The sequence below is a fragment of the Odocoileus virginianus genome, chromosome 4 (genome assembly GCF_023699985.2).
Source record: "Odocoileus virginianus isolate 20LAN1187 ecotype Illinois chromosome 4, Ovbor_1.2, whole genome shotgun sequence".
Lineage (NCBI taxonomy): Eukaryota > Metazoa > Chordata > Mammalia > Artiodactyla > Cervidae > Odocoileus > Odocoileus virginianus.
In genome coordinates this window covers 54,508,225-54,525,437 of record NC_069677.1, presented here as the reverse complement: position 1 = coordinate 54,525,437, position 17,213 = coordinate 54,508,225, and the positions used below count along the sequence as shown (strand labels likewise).

Below are 17,213 nucleotides of genomic sequence, written 5' to 3'. Positions count from 1 at the left end.
AAGGGTGGTGTCACCTACATTTCTGAGGTTATTGATATTTCTCCCAGCAGTCTTGATTCCAGCTTGTGCTTCATCCAGCCCGGCGTTTCATATGATGCACTCTGCGTATAAGTTGAATAAGCAGGGTGACAACATGCAGCCTTTTCATACTCCTTTTCCGATGTGAAACCCGTCTGTTGCTCCGTGTCCGGTTCTGACTGCTGCTTCTTAGGGACGGAGAGGTTCAGAGTCCCTGGATTTAGCTGAAGTCTCAGAGGCACCTCTGCTGCTCATCACCTTGCCTTTGCCGTCTCTTCATGTCCAAGCGTTTTTTGTCAGCTGGTTGCTGAAAGCTTTGAAGTTGGCATTTGTCACACTTCCAGGAACACCTGGAAATTCTTAAATTGTTATTTAGTGCTTTACTTTCTAGTTTATCCAAGTAGCAGTTGAGATAAGGCTGCTTTATCCCCAAGTACTTCTGGTAAAATGTTTCCAGGTCAGTCACTCTGAGCCTTATTGCATCCAACCTGCCCGTCTTCCTGCCTCATTATGTCAAGGAGCCTCTGCTTCTTCAAGCAGCGGGAGAAGGGGCCCTGAATCTTAGGCACCAGCCCGTGTTTGTTAATATCTTTCTGTGTGGAGGACTAGAAGTGAGTCTGCTTTTTAAAGTATTTATTACTTCAGGAGAATGCGCTTGAAGGATAATGTGAAATTCAGAATAAAGGAAGTGGTCATATGATTTGTCCAGTCAGCAAGTCAGTCTAGAAGCCGAGTTTAAAACAGTATTTCTCACTTTATTCCAGTCATGTTCTACCTTCTTAGAAAAAAATACACTGTGATGTGAATTTGTTGATAATTCCCATTAGCTTTTGACTCTGTGTTTACATGCAAAATAATTGTTTAGAGACTGTCTGTAGCTTTTGTACAGGATTGTACCCACCCAGAAACATGGCTTTGTACGCCTTGATTGTGAGCTGTTAATTTTTTAAAAAGGTTTGTTCTTCCCTGCTTAAAAGTTTGATCTTCACAAACACACACACACATACATACCCATAAAATCTAGAAAACTCTTGACTTAAAATTTGTGTTTTATATCCCAGAACATACTGATTATGTATTATCTATTTTGTATACTCCCTCCATTTTATTAAAAATAGCATTGTATGCAAACACTGTTTCACACAGTGTTTAAAATAAAATAAATTAGGAACCCCATGATATTTGCAAGATTACAGCATGGTAACAGTATGTTAATGAAACTTAGTTCAATATAAAAAAAAGTGACAATTGAAAATAAATGTTAAACAAGCATAGTAAAGAAATTAATGATTAAAATTGGAGATTGGGAGACAATAACACTAAATCTAAGTGTTCCGATATGTGTACTAGAAAATATTTAATGTATTTGCTAGTTAGTTTTTGTGGCAGAGAAAAACAGCAAATCCATAAATATATTGGTTAAGCAAATATTTGTAGAGACGTGTATAGATGCCACCTGCTGGATATATTAGTAGACCGAGCACAGTGTGTGAGACTCTGAGAGCCCAGGTGGAAGAGATGGTTAAGGGAACACACTTTAGTGATCAGCACTGGATTCTGGTGATGAGGAGTTATGTAGGGACAGAAGGCAGGAACATTCCTTTCATCGTTGGAGCTGTGGATGAACCAGGACAAACACCAAGAGAAGGAGTCCTGACTCTTGGAGCCTAGTTAGTTAGTAAGCATTTGGGCTTGGCAGGATCAGCCTCTGTTGTGGAGGGAAACCCATGTTCAGAAGCAGGGAGCCGTAAGGAAACATGTGTCCTTAGAGACCTCATATAGAATCTGAAGACTGGACCCCTTTCTGGTTCTAAATAGTAGAAGACCTCATGGTACATGGAATTGGACTTGCCCAGGAGCTTAAAAAAATACTGTCACCTAGAAAATTCTGATGAATGGAGCGTTTATTTAACCAGGGCATCCTGGGCTTCCGGTTGTCCGGGTGATTCTGGGGGGCAGCCAACATTGAGAATCTGGTTTCAGAACCACCTGGAATCAGACACAGCGATGTGCAAGTCACAGGTCTCCATGCTCTCCTTTGTGACCATACACACATAGTCTCTGTGGACCCTTTTCCTTATTTGCTACATGGAACTAATAATATCCACCTGATAAGGCTGTAATTTATTCACCCTTTCATTCATTCATTCTTTCACTCAAATACTTATTCAGTGTGTGTTTATTGAATGCCTGTTGTATACCAGACATCATTTTCAGTTCTGGGGACTTAATAGTGAACTAAATGTGTCTCCCCTCCTCCTTGACACAGAAGCAGTGGAGGTTTTGCTTCTGTTTGCTCCAAGGAATTTATTTTCTATTATTATGAGGATTAAATATAATGACACAGGTAAAGCGCTTAGCACAATACCTGGCACAAAATAAATAGAATTATTGTAATAATCATGTTTGCACACATTTAACTAGGGTCCTAACGTGAAATTGAATAATGTTTTCATTCATAATAAAGCCTGATTACCTTTAATGGAATCAAATGTCTCATTTAAAACAAACAATGATTAGCCCATAAATGCACCAACATCAGTAAGATTGCCGTTTGTTTTTCTCTGCTGAGGGTGTTCACTGGCAAAAAAGGCAATCATAAAGCAACCTTCCTTATGCCTTCTGGGAACAAAGATATCTGTAAATCATTATTACGAGGATCAAATGCACCAGTTACATAATTATACATTTTTCTGCGGATACTTAGGAGAAAATAGGATGCTGCTTGATAACACCGTTGCATTAGTATCAGTCCTTGCAGTTCTGCTGAGCTCTGCAGGACGGCTTTTGGAAGAGAGAACTGGCAGCACCACAGTTCACGTGCTTCGGTAGTCTGATTAGGGCCCTCTGGTGGGGCCAGCAGTGGCCTACCTCCTGCAAGGTGCTCCTTGAAAGAGAGATACAACGAATTTACAAAAGCTCAGAAGAAGTGAAGGGATGTTGCGCTTTGCTGGGGATGTGTTTTGGGCAACTTTTGGAATCAAATTTTAAAGTATAGAGCTATTATTATTATTTATTGTCTGCCTGTTTAGCAAATAATGCTACTTATCTGGAGAGGGAGCACTTTGAGATAATGCTTGCTGCACAGTCTGTTTTAGAATTTTGAAAGCTGCTACTGATTTTACTTGGGAACAGTACCCTAAAGTTCTTAACATTTGCTGAATTGTCAGAAAGTCAATTCATGTGACAACTCTATAGAGACAATCCAGTGGAAAAATTGTTGCCAGTTAGTAAAATCAGTATTGTTATCTAATGAAAGTATTCTTTTATCTGTAATGAAAGTGAAGTTGCTCAGTGGTGTTCAACTCTTTGCAACCCCATGGACTGTAGCCTACCAGGTTCCACCATCCATGGGATTTTCCAGGCAAGAATACTGGAGTGGGTTGACATTTCCTTCTGCAGGAGATCTTCCAGACCCAGGGATTGAACCCTGGTCTTCCGCATTGTAGGCAGACGCTTTACCATCTGAGACACCGGGGAAGTGTTATGGAACTGCTATTTTATATGTATTGCAGATTATAAATTTGCTTTATTCAATGATATTTAACAAAAGCTGAATTTTATTGGCCACTGATCTTATTTTCTTAAAATTTTTAAGAATGCTCTCTTGCCTCCAGATAAGTTTGCCAATTTGACCTCTGCTTCTAAATAATTTCAGTAGATTGTGCAAAGTGATAAACATCTCAATTGCTTTCTGAAGTTTACATTTAAAATACCCTCTCTGGAAATACATACTAATTCATGGCAAGAATTAATATTGACTGGCTTCTGTTCTCTCTAAACTAGTTTTTTAGTCTACTATGCTAAATTACTTATAATTCTTAAATGTCTAAGAGAAAAATTAGAGTGCTGGCCTGCATGTGGCTGAACATGTCACATATTGCATTCGATAATCTGTAACGGTGTAAGTTTAATCTGAATAATTCTGAGGAGAGACCCAAGTTCAGCATGTGTTTACGCTGCAGGTGAGCTCTTGTCTTGGTGCTGCCTTCGCAGCCGGTAGTCAGTGGAGCAACATCAAATCAACTGCTGTTTGACTAAGTCACTGCTGATGGACTTGAGAGATTGCCCTGGGCCCCCATTTCTGGCTATTGATTGTTAATATCTGGGATCCCGGCAGTTTTCTGTTCTCAGTGGGTAGCTGCCTTCGGCAGAGATGGATCTGGGGACTAGAAGTGTTACTTTAGGCTGTTTCATCAAGAGCCTCAGCCTGATAGGGCAGCTAACCAGGGCATTCAGACCAACACACTGGCAGGCATAATTATTTTAATTTGAAGATGTCTGTGGACTCAGTGGTAGACTTTTTCTTCTCCCAAGTGAATCAGAAGTTGGATTAACTTTTCTCTATTACATGGTCTTGTGATTAAGACTGTATGTGCTAGCTGCAAACATGTTGTCCTAAAACAATTTGTGACATCAAGAGAAGGCTGTCAGAACAGAGGTTTTCAACCCCATTTCTATTGGCATTTAGGCCTGATAAGTCTGTGTTGTGAGGGGCTTTTCTATGTGATGTAGGATACTTGCCAACATTATTTGCCTCTCCTCATTAGATGCAATAGTGCCCCCCAGCTGTGACAACCGAAAATATCCCCTGGTGTTGCAAAATACTCCCTGTGAGATAGAATCACCGGTAATTGAGAACCACTGCCTTAAGAAAAAAGGAATACTTGATCTTCTCAATACAGGATGAGTCAGAGCCAAATTAGATAAAGAGTTTATTTTATTTTTAAAGATATTTCTGAGTTATAAAAATTATTTCTGTAACATATACATCTTGATTGCATAAAATCTTATTCTGTAAAACTCTCTTGAGTACTAAATAAACTCTTGAATCGTCTAACTTCTTATTCCTATCAGAGGGAAGAATTATCTACATTCTCATGTCCCTTTCTTTCTAAAAAAAACTTTCTATGATTCTGTTCTTACTGCAGGGTAAAGATAACAAACTGTTTAAAATTACCTTAAAGAACAGGATCCATTTTGTCCATTTGTTTTTGTGTTTTTGAAACAAACATTATTATTACACATAGATTAAACATCAAGAATGAAAACTCCATTGACTTAGGAGGTTGAAAATATACCACCAGTAAGGTGGAAAAGTGTGCTCGGTTATGCTTTGAAAAATGAAAAAGCACATTGTTAAAGTAAATTTCAAGTAAATTATTTAATTTTACTCAAGAACAGATATATTTCCTGACATACAAATTTTCATATCAACAAATGGAAACCATACTCATATATTCATGAAAGTATTTTCTGGCAGAAAAATCTATCTTATAGCATTTATTCAGTGTTCCTGTATGTATTTCCTTGAATAATCATAATGCACTTCTTTAGGAGTATTCTTTTCAGACTTCATTTCTCCTTAGTAAGCTGAGTCTGTTGTAGAGTATCTCACAAAGTAATAAGAAGCTGGTGGAACATCTATAATTTACCCAAGAAAACTTAGAACAAATACATATGCCAAACTCTTTATCCTATGTGCTCAAAAGAAATGGTGTCATCATCACCTTTCATATATCCTAAGATTTATTCACAGTTTACATTGACTGTGAAACTCTGTTATCCACAAGGAGTTCTGCTTTATATATTCTAGATAATAAGACATTTGCAACCTATTAACAGTTGTAAACAAATCTTTCAAGTACATATGACATAGCAATTACGGGCTGTATTTTCTTAGACAAGTTTCTAGGATTAAATCAGGACAAAGGTGGAGCTTAGGTAACTATAAGAAGTTTCTGTATTGAATGGTTGAGCTATTTTTCAAAAGTAATTGCAAGTATTGTAGACCCCAAGCTTCAAAATCCCAGTGGAAAATTTCCTAGATAAATTACCCATTATGTTTTAGAGAAACATTGATTTAATGAATGCTTATTTAAGAAACATTCTTAATCTAAACGAGAGTTAATAAATGTGCAGTTAAGTGGAGAGAGGGAGGGGGAGGGTGGGAGGGAGCAAAGGAAGCGTGGATTATGGATGGATGCATGGAAGGATGGATGGATGCGTGGATGGAGGATAGATATATGATGTAGGATATCAACTTTGAACCAAGACCTGCCTATTAAATTTTACCTTATATTTTATTTTTCAGCCAATGTTTTCAGTTGCACCAAGCTTAGCTACCAATGCATCAGCAGCCTTTAATCCCTACCTGGGACCTGTTTCCCCAAGCCTGGTTCCGGCAGAGATCTTACCGACCGCACCAATGTTGGTCACGGGGAACCCTGGGGTCCCTGTCCCCGCAGCCGCTGCAGCTGCCGCTCAGAAATTAATGCGGACAGACAGACTTGAGGTAGGAGTCCGGGGTGTTTTTACGTATTCTGTTCGAAAATTCCTCGTGTGCTGTTTGTTTTTTATTTCTTCAGTGGCTATAAAGGGTAGAAGCTAATGCAGAGATTTTGGTTCAGTGTTTGGGGCATTTTGCTAGAATAGAGATATGCTATATTTCATGAATGTAACATTTATAGAAGCCACAACATCCATGTGTAGAAAAGTGGATAAGAACTTGGGACTCTGGGATCAGACTGCTTTTTACTTGGCTGTGCCTCAGTTTTCTTCTCTTCGAAATGGAGAAACGATTTTATCTCAAAGAGTTAGACTTAGCTTCCTAAATGTTTCTTGTTACTATTGCTATTAACAAATTCTGTCAATCCCCTGATACATGTTCTCATGAAGTCGTTATTAAGTTACTGCACACAAAGCATTTTAAAATTTTTTATTGCAAGTTTCCTCACATAACCCTCACAGTGTTTCAGCAGGAATGACAAGGCATCTTTGTTTGTGAAATACGCTGATAACTTTTTAATTGCAAATTGTGTGATACTCTGTCTTAGAGTCAAGGATGATCTGATGTATGTGCTTTGCTATTGCTGCGTGAAAAAGAAATTAAAGATACGATTTTATATTGAAGTAGTTGAGAATTTCAACTTGACTGTAAATTAGTGGACTTAGTAAACTCTAAATGGGAAAAATGGCAGCATTGCTATACACTGAAGCTCTCAAATCTGGCTTTGGTATCTAAATAAAGAAAAAATGAGCTTTTTCTCTTTTCCCTGGTTACGGTGAAGCAATATTTAGTACTAGAAGTTTTGCATGTCTTAATTACGAGAAAATGGCAAAATGAGGCCATTGTGTGAACATAATTGACACTAATAATTTATCAGTTTAGCAGGAATTTATTTAATAAGTGCCTGCCACGTTCTTATTTATTAAGTTTCATTACATGCATTACAAAGGATCTCAGATTTCAGGGTAGTTATAACTGCCACCACCTTTTTGATGGTCGTAGCTATAGCTGATAATTATTGGATATTTACTCTCTACCAGCCATAACATTACCCCTCCGTGTGCACCACACATTTAATCCTCAAAGCAATCTTATGAGAAAGATACTAGCGTCAACTCCATTTAACAAGGCAATAAACTTGAGAGAGATGCAACATGACTTATTCAAGATCACATGGATAGGATCTTCTGGTGGGGCATGATATCAGAATTTTAAACACTGTTATTACTCCCCTTCCCATACAAGTGATGGTACAAACAGGAGGCAGGAAATTTGGGCTTGTATGTTCCCTGTAGAGTTTTTGTTTGTTTGTTTTAGGCTTATTTTTAGCCTTTCATTGAACATGTTGGAAAAAGCTCCTAATTACAGGAGTTCCGTAAGGAGGGTTCAGGAAGGATGTTGAGACCTGATTGCATGCCCTCTGTGGACCAAGGACCCTGCCGTGTGCTAGAGATAAAACCTTCAGTTGCGGGTGGTTTGTCATTGCATACTTGTTCTTGCTCATTAATAACTAATGCTGTTTGCAGAGAAATTTAGGAGCAAATTTAGGAAGTTTTAAATATTTAAAAATTATTAGATGCTCAATATATGAATCCCCCCCCCAACCTTTCAGAAGCATATCTTAAGGTTCTTGATTGTTTAATGGGAACCAAATATGCAGTCTGAGATGAACTTGATTGAATTAATTTTTAATAGGAGATTAAAACTGAGATTGTCTCTATTTAATTCTCTTTCAAAGAATCCCTTTAAAAGACTGGGTATTCAGAACTCTTGTAAACTAATTCTTCCACAATTTTAGGTAGACTGTAATTGGTTATATTCTTTATGATGTTTAGTTAAAATGAAGATTTCTGTCTTTCCTTTGGTTTTGTTTTTCTTTTGCAAGGAGCTATTGCAAGTATTTTTTTGTCTTCCTTTCTAGTAGTCACAACAAATGGCTACTGTTGTAATGACTGTCATTTCCTTTTAACCTGAATTCCACTTATCTCAATGCCTGATAGTAGGGCAGCTTCCTATCTTATTCTCATTCACAGGATCTGATTCACTGTCACAGTTACAACCTGTTAGGATATTGCAGTGTGATGCTAGGGGGCACGTCTTTCTCCTTGGCCCTGTGATTTAAGATACTCCTGTCTTCAGACTCTTCCCTCTCATGCTCTTTACAGCACATCTTGGGGTCTAAGAGACACGGCAGTAAGTGCCCACGCTTATTTACACATTTAGTTGTTTGGGTTTTAAATCTGTGCTTGATCTTTAACTCATGGAACTCCTAAGTACATTTTAGAATTGTTGAGTTCCTTTTGAGGTGAACAAATTTTGAAGCAGCTAAAATATTGGCCAGTTCTTCTTGCCACTTCCTTTTCTCTTTCTACTACAAAATAGGCAATGAAGAAGTTAAAAACACCATAGATGATCATTCTTCTGGTTCTTTTGTTGTAAAGAACTAACACATAGCCCTCAATGTGATGCTACAAAAAATGTTGATACTACAAAAAATTGAAAAAGAGGAACCCAAGGATTAGTGCTGGTGATGCTGCTAATTAAGTGAGTAAGCATAGGTCAAGGTTTTTTTTTTTTTCCCTAAGCATCATATTTCACATGTATTAAACTAGGGGATTATACCAGATAATCTCTACGATCACCTCCAGTAAGGTGAAATTTAGGTCATTTTCTTGCATTTAATGCCAACCACAAACTACTGAAAAGGTTGTGTGTGTGTGTGTGTGTGTGTGTGTGTATGCACACATGCACAAGTTTTCTATCACTATCCATATTATCCATTCTTTGTTGGATATCTTTTAAAAGACTTTGCAGGTGCATACTCTCTATGCTGTAAAATCAGTTTTCTCTAAAGAGGAGCAAGCCTCTTAAATATTGGTCACTGAACTGAGGCTTTTAAAAAATTACTTTTTGTGACCTTGGGGTGCCTTTGTGTAACTTCTGAGTGGCAGTTATATTCAGTTATTATTTTAACAAATTGTTGAAATCTGTACATACTAGAAAGGACTGAGGTTTTTAGTCATATCTGCTTTACTACAACGAGTTGGTAATTAAAGAAATTGTTTATTTTCAAGATACACAGTAATTTTTTTTATGGTGCAAGAAGGATCCATGAGTGCATTTATTCTCTCCTTTATTCAGCAATATCCAATAGAGAACTGGTGACCATATTTCAAGTAAAAACTGTTGTGAGGAATATCTTGAGGCATCAGAAGGTTGGCTAGTGTTTTATAACAAGAGAAGGTCCCCCAGAATAGTGCCAAGCTCATAAAAGATGCCTGGTAACTTGTTCAATGAGGGAATAAATGAGTCAATCAACTAGTTAATCAATTAATTAATCCATGCCCTTATTCAGAGTTTAGGGTAATCTAGAGGAGACAAAACATGACACATTTTTAACATTGTTAGCATTACCCTTGGGAACATGCTTACGTTTTGAACATTCCAACGACAAAATATGGCATCTTGTTCATGCCCCTCGTCCTGGAGCAATAGTTTTCAAGCTTTAATGTGCTTAGAATCACTTGGGATGATTGTTAAACATGGAAAGCCTGGGAATTCTCTGGAGGTCCGGTGGTTAGGACTTGGGCTTCCACTGAGGAGGGTGCAGATTCAACTCCTGGTCAGGGAACTAAGATCCTGCAAGCTGCGAGGCATAACCAAAAATTAAAACATAAAAAATTGTTTTTAAATGTGGGGCCCCATCCCCACAGACTGATTTGGTGGGTCTCCAGTGGGGCTCTCGAATCCTTTTCACAGATCTGCTGGGTGATTCTAAATGTAAATGGTTTATAAAATACCATCCAGGGGATGTGAGCACCTGTTATTTAAGTATTAACATTTTATCATTTACCTCATGTAGTTACTTGTGACTCTGGATTAAAAATCTGGCTCCTCAAATGCATTTAGCATTCTGCATTTTGTGAAGTTGCTGAGAATACCGTGTTACAGCATAAAGAAATATTTTAAGTAAACAACGAAGATTTTTTTGGGTAATTAATACCACATAACAGCATTAATAAAACAGAAAACAAACAAGTGGCCACATACTTCATATGCTGATGGAGACATTAGATTGCCGTTAGGTTAACTATATTATTTTTACATTAGTAGTCTATATGACATATTCCAGCAAAGGTGGGCAAACTACTCGGCTTCTGATATTTCCAGTTGGAGTTGCTTCAAAATAATGTATTCATATGCTGAAAGTTTTATTCTGCTGAGGTGATCATGACATGATTCAGGCCACTGGATACTAAATGCTTCCACTACTTACTGATACAGAAGAGTCTAGTGACTTTTTTCATATAGGTATAAAAACACATGATACCTACTGACTACACATACAAGAAAAGCATTTAAAGCTAAATGTGGATTTAAGTGATGGTGAAAGGATGCCTCCATGACAGCATTATAGGCAGTTAATGGATTTGTCATGATCTATTGCATATAAATGACACTCATTTCAAAATGAGATTAGAAAAGCAAGTGCTTTTAATAATATAAGAAAGGCTTATTGATAGAATTACTTTACTTTTGTGTTTTTGTCTCGAGTATTTAGCTACTGCTTCTGTGATATTTAAATTCTTTAGAAAATCACCAAGAAATATTACGAGTTTAATGCACATGGGGCTATGAAGTTTAAATTAAAAAAAATTGTAATAAGACTTTAGAATGGCTTAATAATGTAGTGTAATAAAGACTCTAAAATAGTGAACTCATGTTCCCGTTTAAAACATCTAGTCTCTTGTCGTTTATGCTGTCTGTAATTAGCTTGAGTTTTGCTTTGGAGACGATAGAGTTGCAAGTTGTTTCTTTAGTTGGTCATTCTGATATATTCAGATTTGCTTTTTAAGTTATGTGAAATCAAATGACAAATTCTTAGCTATATTATCTATAGAAATATGCTTATCTTCACTGGCTAATGGCAGTATTGTAGGATTTCACTTTTTAGATTTCAAAGAAAAGTCCCAGATGATCTTAACAGAAATCCTCTATAGAGTAGCTTTATAGATGTCTTTTTCTTCATTTTTAAAAAAATGAGATTCAGATAGACCAAGTTTGTACAATTATCTGGTAACAAACTGAAACTAGATATCACATCATTAGATATTTATCTACGGAATGTAATTATACAGACAGTTCAGGTCAGTTCAGTTCAGTTCAGTTGCTCAGTCTTGTCCGACTCTTTGTGACCCCATGAATCGCAGCATGCCAGGCCTCCCTGTCCATCACCAACTCCCAAAGTTTACTCAGACTCATGCCCATCGAGTTGGTGATGCCATCCAGCCATCTCATCCTCTGTCGTCCCCTTCTCCTCCTGCCCCCAATCCCTCCCAGCATCAGGGTCTTTTCCAATACAGACAGAAACTAAGATCATTTCCCCTAATCATCAGAATTTTAAGATATGGATATTTGAATTCTTTTTGAAAACATAGGTAATTTCTTCATATTTGTATATTCGTGACCTATAATGCTATGGAATCTTTGATAAAATAATTGATTATTCAGTATTTATATGTTAAAGTGTGCATTAACTCAAATTTAATAGAAAATAAAGCATCCATGATACTTACTGTTGAACAGCAGGTATATATGTATCTTTGACTAAGCTCCTTAATATTAGTCATTAGACTTAAATTGGGCTTTCCTGGTGGCTCAGTGGTAGTAAAAAGAAAATCTGCCTGCCAATGCAGGAGACGTGGGTTTGATCCCTGGGTCAGGAAAATCCCCTGGAGAAGGAAATGGCAACCCACTCCAGTATTCTTGCCTGGGAAATCCCATGGACAGAGGAGCCTAGCAGGCTACAGTCCATGGGGTTGCAAAAGAGTTGGACACAACTAAGTGACTAACACTTTCACTTTCTTCCCACCTATTATTATTTTGACTGATTTGAAATATGTTTGTCATGTTTATAAAAATTTGAGATCACATAACAGAACTGTTTATTTTAACCAGATTTGTATAGTATGTTTTAAGCTATCTATATATTATTTTTTTCAGTATTCATGATTCCATAACTAGTAAATATAAATACTAGATAGAACCCAAAATTTCTGTTTTCAAACCCTGTCCTCTTTGCACCCTACCACTGCTATTTAATTAACAAAGAAGGTTTATGTAGAATTAACATAGATTTCCTTAGGAAGTTTTTCTAATTGCTTTTCCTTTTGATTATTTAAAGTTTATTAGCCAAAGATGTTTTTCTGGAAATGAAATTCACTACTTTAATGTTTTCAGTAAATATTTTTATCAAGGTGATGATTTTTACTATGAAAGTAATTTCTTAACCTTTTTGTATGAAAGTTTACAAAACTTATGTGATTTCCAAAGCAAATCTTGCGTTAACACTTATACTTACAAGCATTCTTTTTGATTGAAGAATGTTAGCTAGTAGATGGAATTATTTTCATCTAGGTTTGAAACCACTTACCCAACTGTAAAAGTAGTTATATTTGTTGAACCACTAATACCATTTCTACATATTCATCCTTATAGAATGATTTTTTTGGTGTGGTTGTGAAGATAGTCTTTGTAACATTATTTGTAGTATGGGAATATTGGAAATAATCTAGATGTTCTCTGAGTTACTTATATTGTGTATATCTATTTGATGGAATTTGATTCAGTCAGCAAAAATGATCACTATGGACACTTTTTAGTAAAATGGCAAAAAGAATGTTTACATCCATCAACAAGCAAAAACAGATCACCAAGTAATAATCATACTCTAATTACAACTATTTGAAATACATATACATTAGCGCAGAAGATTAGATGAGAATAGCGAAAAGGGCCATAACATTGTTAGGATTTTCAAATTTAATCTTCTTTGTTACAAATTCTCCATATGGTAAATTGTGCAACTTCTTATCCTGATTTGAGTTGGATGGTTAAATTTGTTGAAATTTTGTCTGTCAACTGGAATTTGCTAATGCGGTACCACATCTAAGAACTTTCTTTGAGGGAGCAGCGCAGCCTACAGTTTCTCTAGCTTATCCGAGAAGCCAGGCCAAGCTCGTATTCATCAGTCAAGAAACAGATCTCATTTTATTGAGAAATGAGATGTATTGATTATTAGAGGAAAATCTGTGTGAAAAGCTCTGGGAGGTTTGTTCTATTCAGGTAAGTCTCCAACAAGCCCGATGTGCTTCTAAAGCTTGGCAACATTCTCTCGCCCCTCTGGCCTTGTGGATTGCACCAGTACAAGTTTACACAAGAGATTTTCTGTTTCTTCTTTATATATTTTTTCAAAGGCAAGAATAATTGGAGAAAAGCTGTTTCAGTGTATTTCTTCTGTTCTGTTTCTCTTGTCAGGAGAAACATTCAGCTGGATTAAAAAAAATAAGTGAAACAGTCACTTTAGGACAAGATTCTAAGCTAGTTATCAACTCTGCTTAAGTGTTTTTTAGAATTCTCCCTAAATGAATCCTGCAAGACCGTAAAGAGGACAAAATTGTATTAAGCCAGTTATTAACTTATACAAAACAAACATACTAACTTATACAAAGCACACATATACATATGTATAAAGCGAATGGACAGGGACCAGAAGAGGTCTTAGAATGACCATCTTTATGCAACCTGATTGTAAGTTCATACCCCTGAAAATAAAAAGAACATTGAGACAGACAGAGAAAGAAAAAGTGAAAAATCAGCCGAGCATTCAGGTTTTATTTTTGGGGACTGATGCTCAAATTTCTGGCACAAACACTGGCGTAATTGCTTTTAGAAAACAGCAAATCTTTGATCTTAGTAGTTATTCCGGCTCCTAAAGATAGACTACCTGTAGATGTTATTTCTTGTCATTGTGGCAGAGAGTAGGAGAAACTGGAAAAGAGTGTTGGGTCAGCTGCCGCCAGATTCTTTGTGAGCATATTCGAGAAAGCAAAAATTACTGAAAAGCGAACAGCAGTAGTGTCCGAACAGCAGGAGTTTCCTGTTGGATGACGCTGAATTGACGTGGGTTTTTTAAACAGAAAAGTAGCCTTTTTGCTTATGCATAAGCTTCGCATATCTACATGAAAAGTTTTTATCCACATTTAAGTGTTCCTCTCCGCGTATTTTGAGGAGTCTAATTTAGTAAGTGGGGGTTTGTGGCTTAGAAAGGAGCACGGCTTGATTGCATGCTCAGGGAGAGTGGAGGACAAGAAGTCTGGATAACAGCTTGACATTTGCTTTTCAAATTATAAACTCCTCGATACCCTTGTTTTCTTCTATTCGAAAAGATAAATGTAGTGATAAAAAAGTAGCATCTTTTGTAACTTTCTAAGTCATCTTTTACTCCTAATATTTCTCGGAGTATCTGGCACAGAGTATCTATTTAATAATTTTTTAAGATTATCTAAATTGAAGTGATGAGTAGAGTTGACTCGGCTATGTAGATGGGATGCATTGCTTTAGCTTGAGGTTTCTAAATGGTACAAGATGTCATTTAAAATGCTCTTTTTTAACATGTAGCATGATACAAATTATCAAGGCCTTTTTAAAAGGAATCATTTTCCTCAATAATGGGTTATGTATATAAAAGGGGGAAACACTTAGAATTGAATGTAATCATTTTATGTACTTTAAATCCAAGAAAATGTTTGTTTTTTAAATCATAGCAGAGTTCGCCTTTTTTTTTTTTCTTCATGAATTCCAAAATAGAGTGTTCAGGGACTATATCTGCTCAGTTTGTAAAAAGATTTGTGAAAAACAAAAAGGAAACATCCTTAAAGCATGAAGTAATAAGAGCATAAAAATATCAAAAGGGCTTTTTGTGTTTAGGTGGCCCTCTTGTGGTAAAAAGGTCAAACTTTCTGAATGAAAGTGCGGGCAGCTTTTTTATTAGAGCAGGCACCTTGACAAGCTATAAAGTGTTGCTCAGTCGCATCCAAGTCTTTGTGACCCCATGAACTGTAGCCCACCAGGCTCCTCTGTCCATGGAATTTTCCAGGCAAGAATACTGGAGTGGGTTGCCACTTCCTACTCCAGGGGATCTCCCCGACCCACGGATTAAACCCACATCTCCTGAATTGGCAGGCAGATTCTTTACCACCGTGCCACTTGGGAAATCCCCAGCAACCTTTAATAGTAAGAGGTCCAAATCCAGCAAATGGGTGAAAAATAATCCATTTTCACCTTTTCTTCAGGGACCCCATCCAAAATTAATAGATATAAGACAAACAGATAATAAAAAAAGAATCCTTTTCCATCTGCTTTACATTACTACCCAGTGAATCTCTAATGATAAAAAATATAGTTCTTAGAAACATTTTTCAAAAAAGCTATCATTTTACTTTTTACACTTTCACATTTAAATTATTTCTGATTAGCATAAAATTTGCAAAAATAGAACTGAGTTCCTGCATCTCCTTCACCCAGCTTACCTAAATATTGACAGCTTACATAACCATGTCACCGCTTACAAAACCGGAAAATTAGCGTTAATATGCTGCTATTAACCAATCTACAGACGTTAATCAAATTTCACCCATTGTCCTACCAATATCCTTCCTCTGACTCCAGGATCGTTCAGTCTATAACGGCATCTCAGTCTGTCTTTGTCTTTCATAACCTTGACATCTTGGGAGAGTACTGGTGAGTCATTTTGTGAAACATCCTCCCATTTTAGTTTGTTTAATGGATCGTCATGATGAAGTTCAGGTTTTGCATTCTCAGCAATAATACAACAAATGTGACGATGTACCCTTTTTTCAGTGTCATATCAGTAGATATGTGATATCATTATGCCTTTATTACTGGTGATATTAACTTTGTTTGGTTAAGTGGGTGTCTATAGAGTTCTTCACGATAAAGTTACTATCTCCTCCTTAGTAATGAGTTAAGCATGGCCTTCCGTGATGGCTCGGCAGTAAAGAAACCGCCTGCAATGTAGGAGTTGCGGGTTCAGTTCCTGGGTTGGGAAGATCCCCTGGAGAAGGAAATGGCAACCCAATCTAATACTCTTGTCTGGAGAATGCCATGGGCAGAGGAGCCTGGTGAGCTACAGTCCATGGGGTCGCCAAAGAGTCGGACACGACTAAGCTTTTGAACAACAACAATGAATAAGTATATCAACATTATTTAAATTAGATGTTTTACCATAGTTAGTATCTTAAGTGCATTTTCTTCCTCATGGGCATTTTATTGAAAAGGGGCTGTAATTTGTATGCTAGGCATGATTTCAAGTTATTTTGTGGTTCCTTTGCAAATCACCTTACCCCTTTCACCTGTAGCCCCCTGTCGCCACTCTTGCACCTGAAATCCTGGCCAGGTCTCTGCTTGTGCGTGCTGGCTGACATCGTGCACTTTATGGCCCCACAGGTCTGCCGAGAGTACCAGCGCGGCAACTGCAACCGAGGGGAGAACGACTGCCGGTTCGCGCATCCTGCAGACAGCACGATGATCGACACCAACGACAACACGGTCACCGTGTGCATGGATTACATCAAAGGGAGATGCTCTCGGGAAAAGTGCAAGTACTTCCACCCCCCGGCGCATCTGCAAGCCAAGATCAAGGCTGCCCAGTACCAGGTCAACCAGGCTGCTGCCGCGCAGGCTGCGGCCACGGCGGCCGCCATGGTGAGTCGAGACCCTGGCTCAGCCCTTCTTGACGGCCACAGGAGCAGTGGGCAGCTCTCTCTGACCGCAGGCTATTCATTTATTAACCTTTAAAAAAATTTTTTTTTTTTTTTTGCTGAAGATATGTTTGTTCAGGTATCCCAGACAATACGTAATGAAGTGACCATTCAGAGAAGTGAGGGTAACTCCTCAAATGGTTCAGATTGCTCCTACCCTTGGCCTAACTTTTAATACTCTGTATTACTCTGGATATAGGGTTTCTGAAATTTCTGCTTTGTACAGAACACCTGTCTCCTTTTCGGTTTAACGATACTGCCGGTTCTGGTCCTCTTATTTCTGT

At 37.5% G+C, this 17,213-nt stretch overlaps 1 protein-coding gene across 19 annotated transcripts in view; it reads left to right on the top strand.

The window, feature by feature from the left end:
* The window catches only part of MBNL1 (muscleblind like splicing regulator 1), a 210,024-nt gene that overhangs the window by 173,403 nt on the left and 19,408 nt on the right, over positions 1-17,213 (top strand). For all 19 annotated transcript variants that reach the window (XM_020882161.2, XM_070466569.1, XM_070466570.1 and 16 more), the window contains 2 exons: positions 6,113-6,313; positions 16,616-16,873. In XM_020882161.2, the coding sequence (XP_020737820.1) occupies positions 6,113-6,313; positions 16,616-16,873 (459 nt within the window). The remainder of the gene's footprint in view (positions 1-6,112; positions 6,314-16,615; positions 16,874-17,213) is intronic.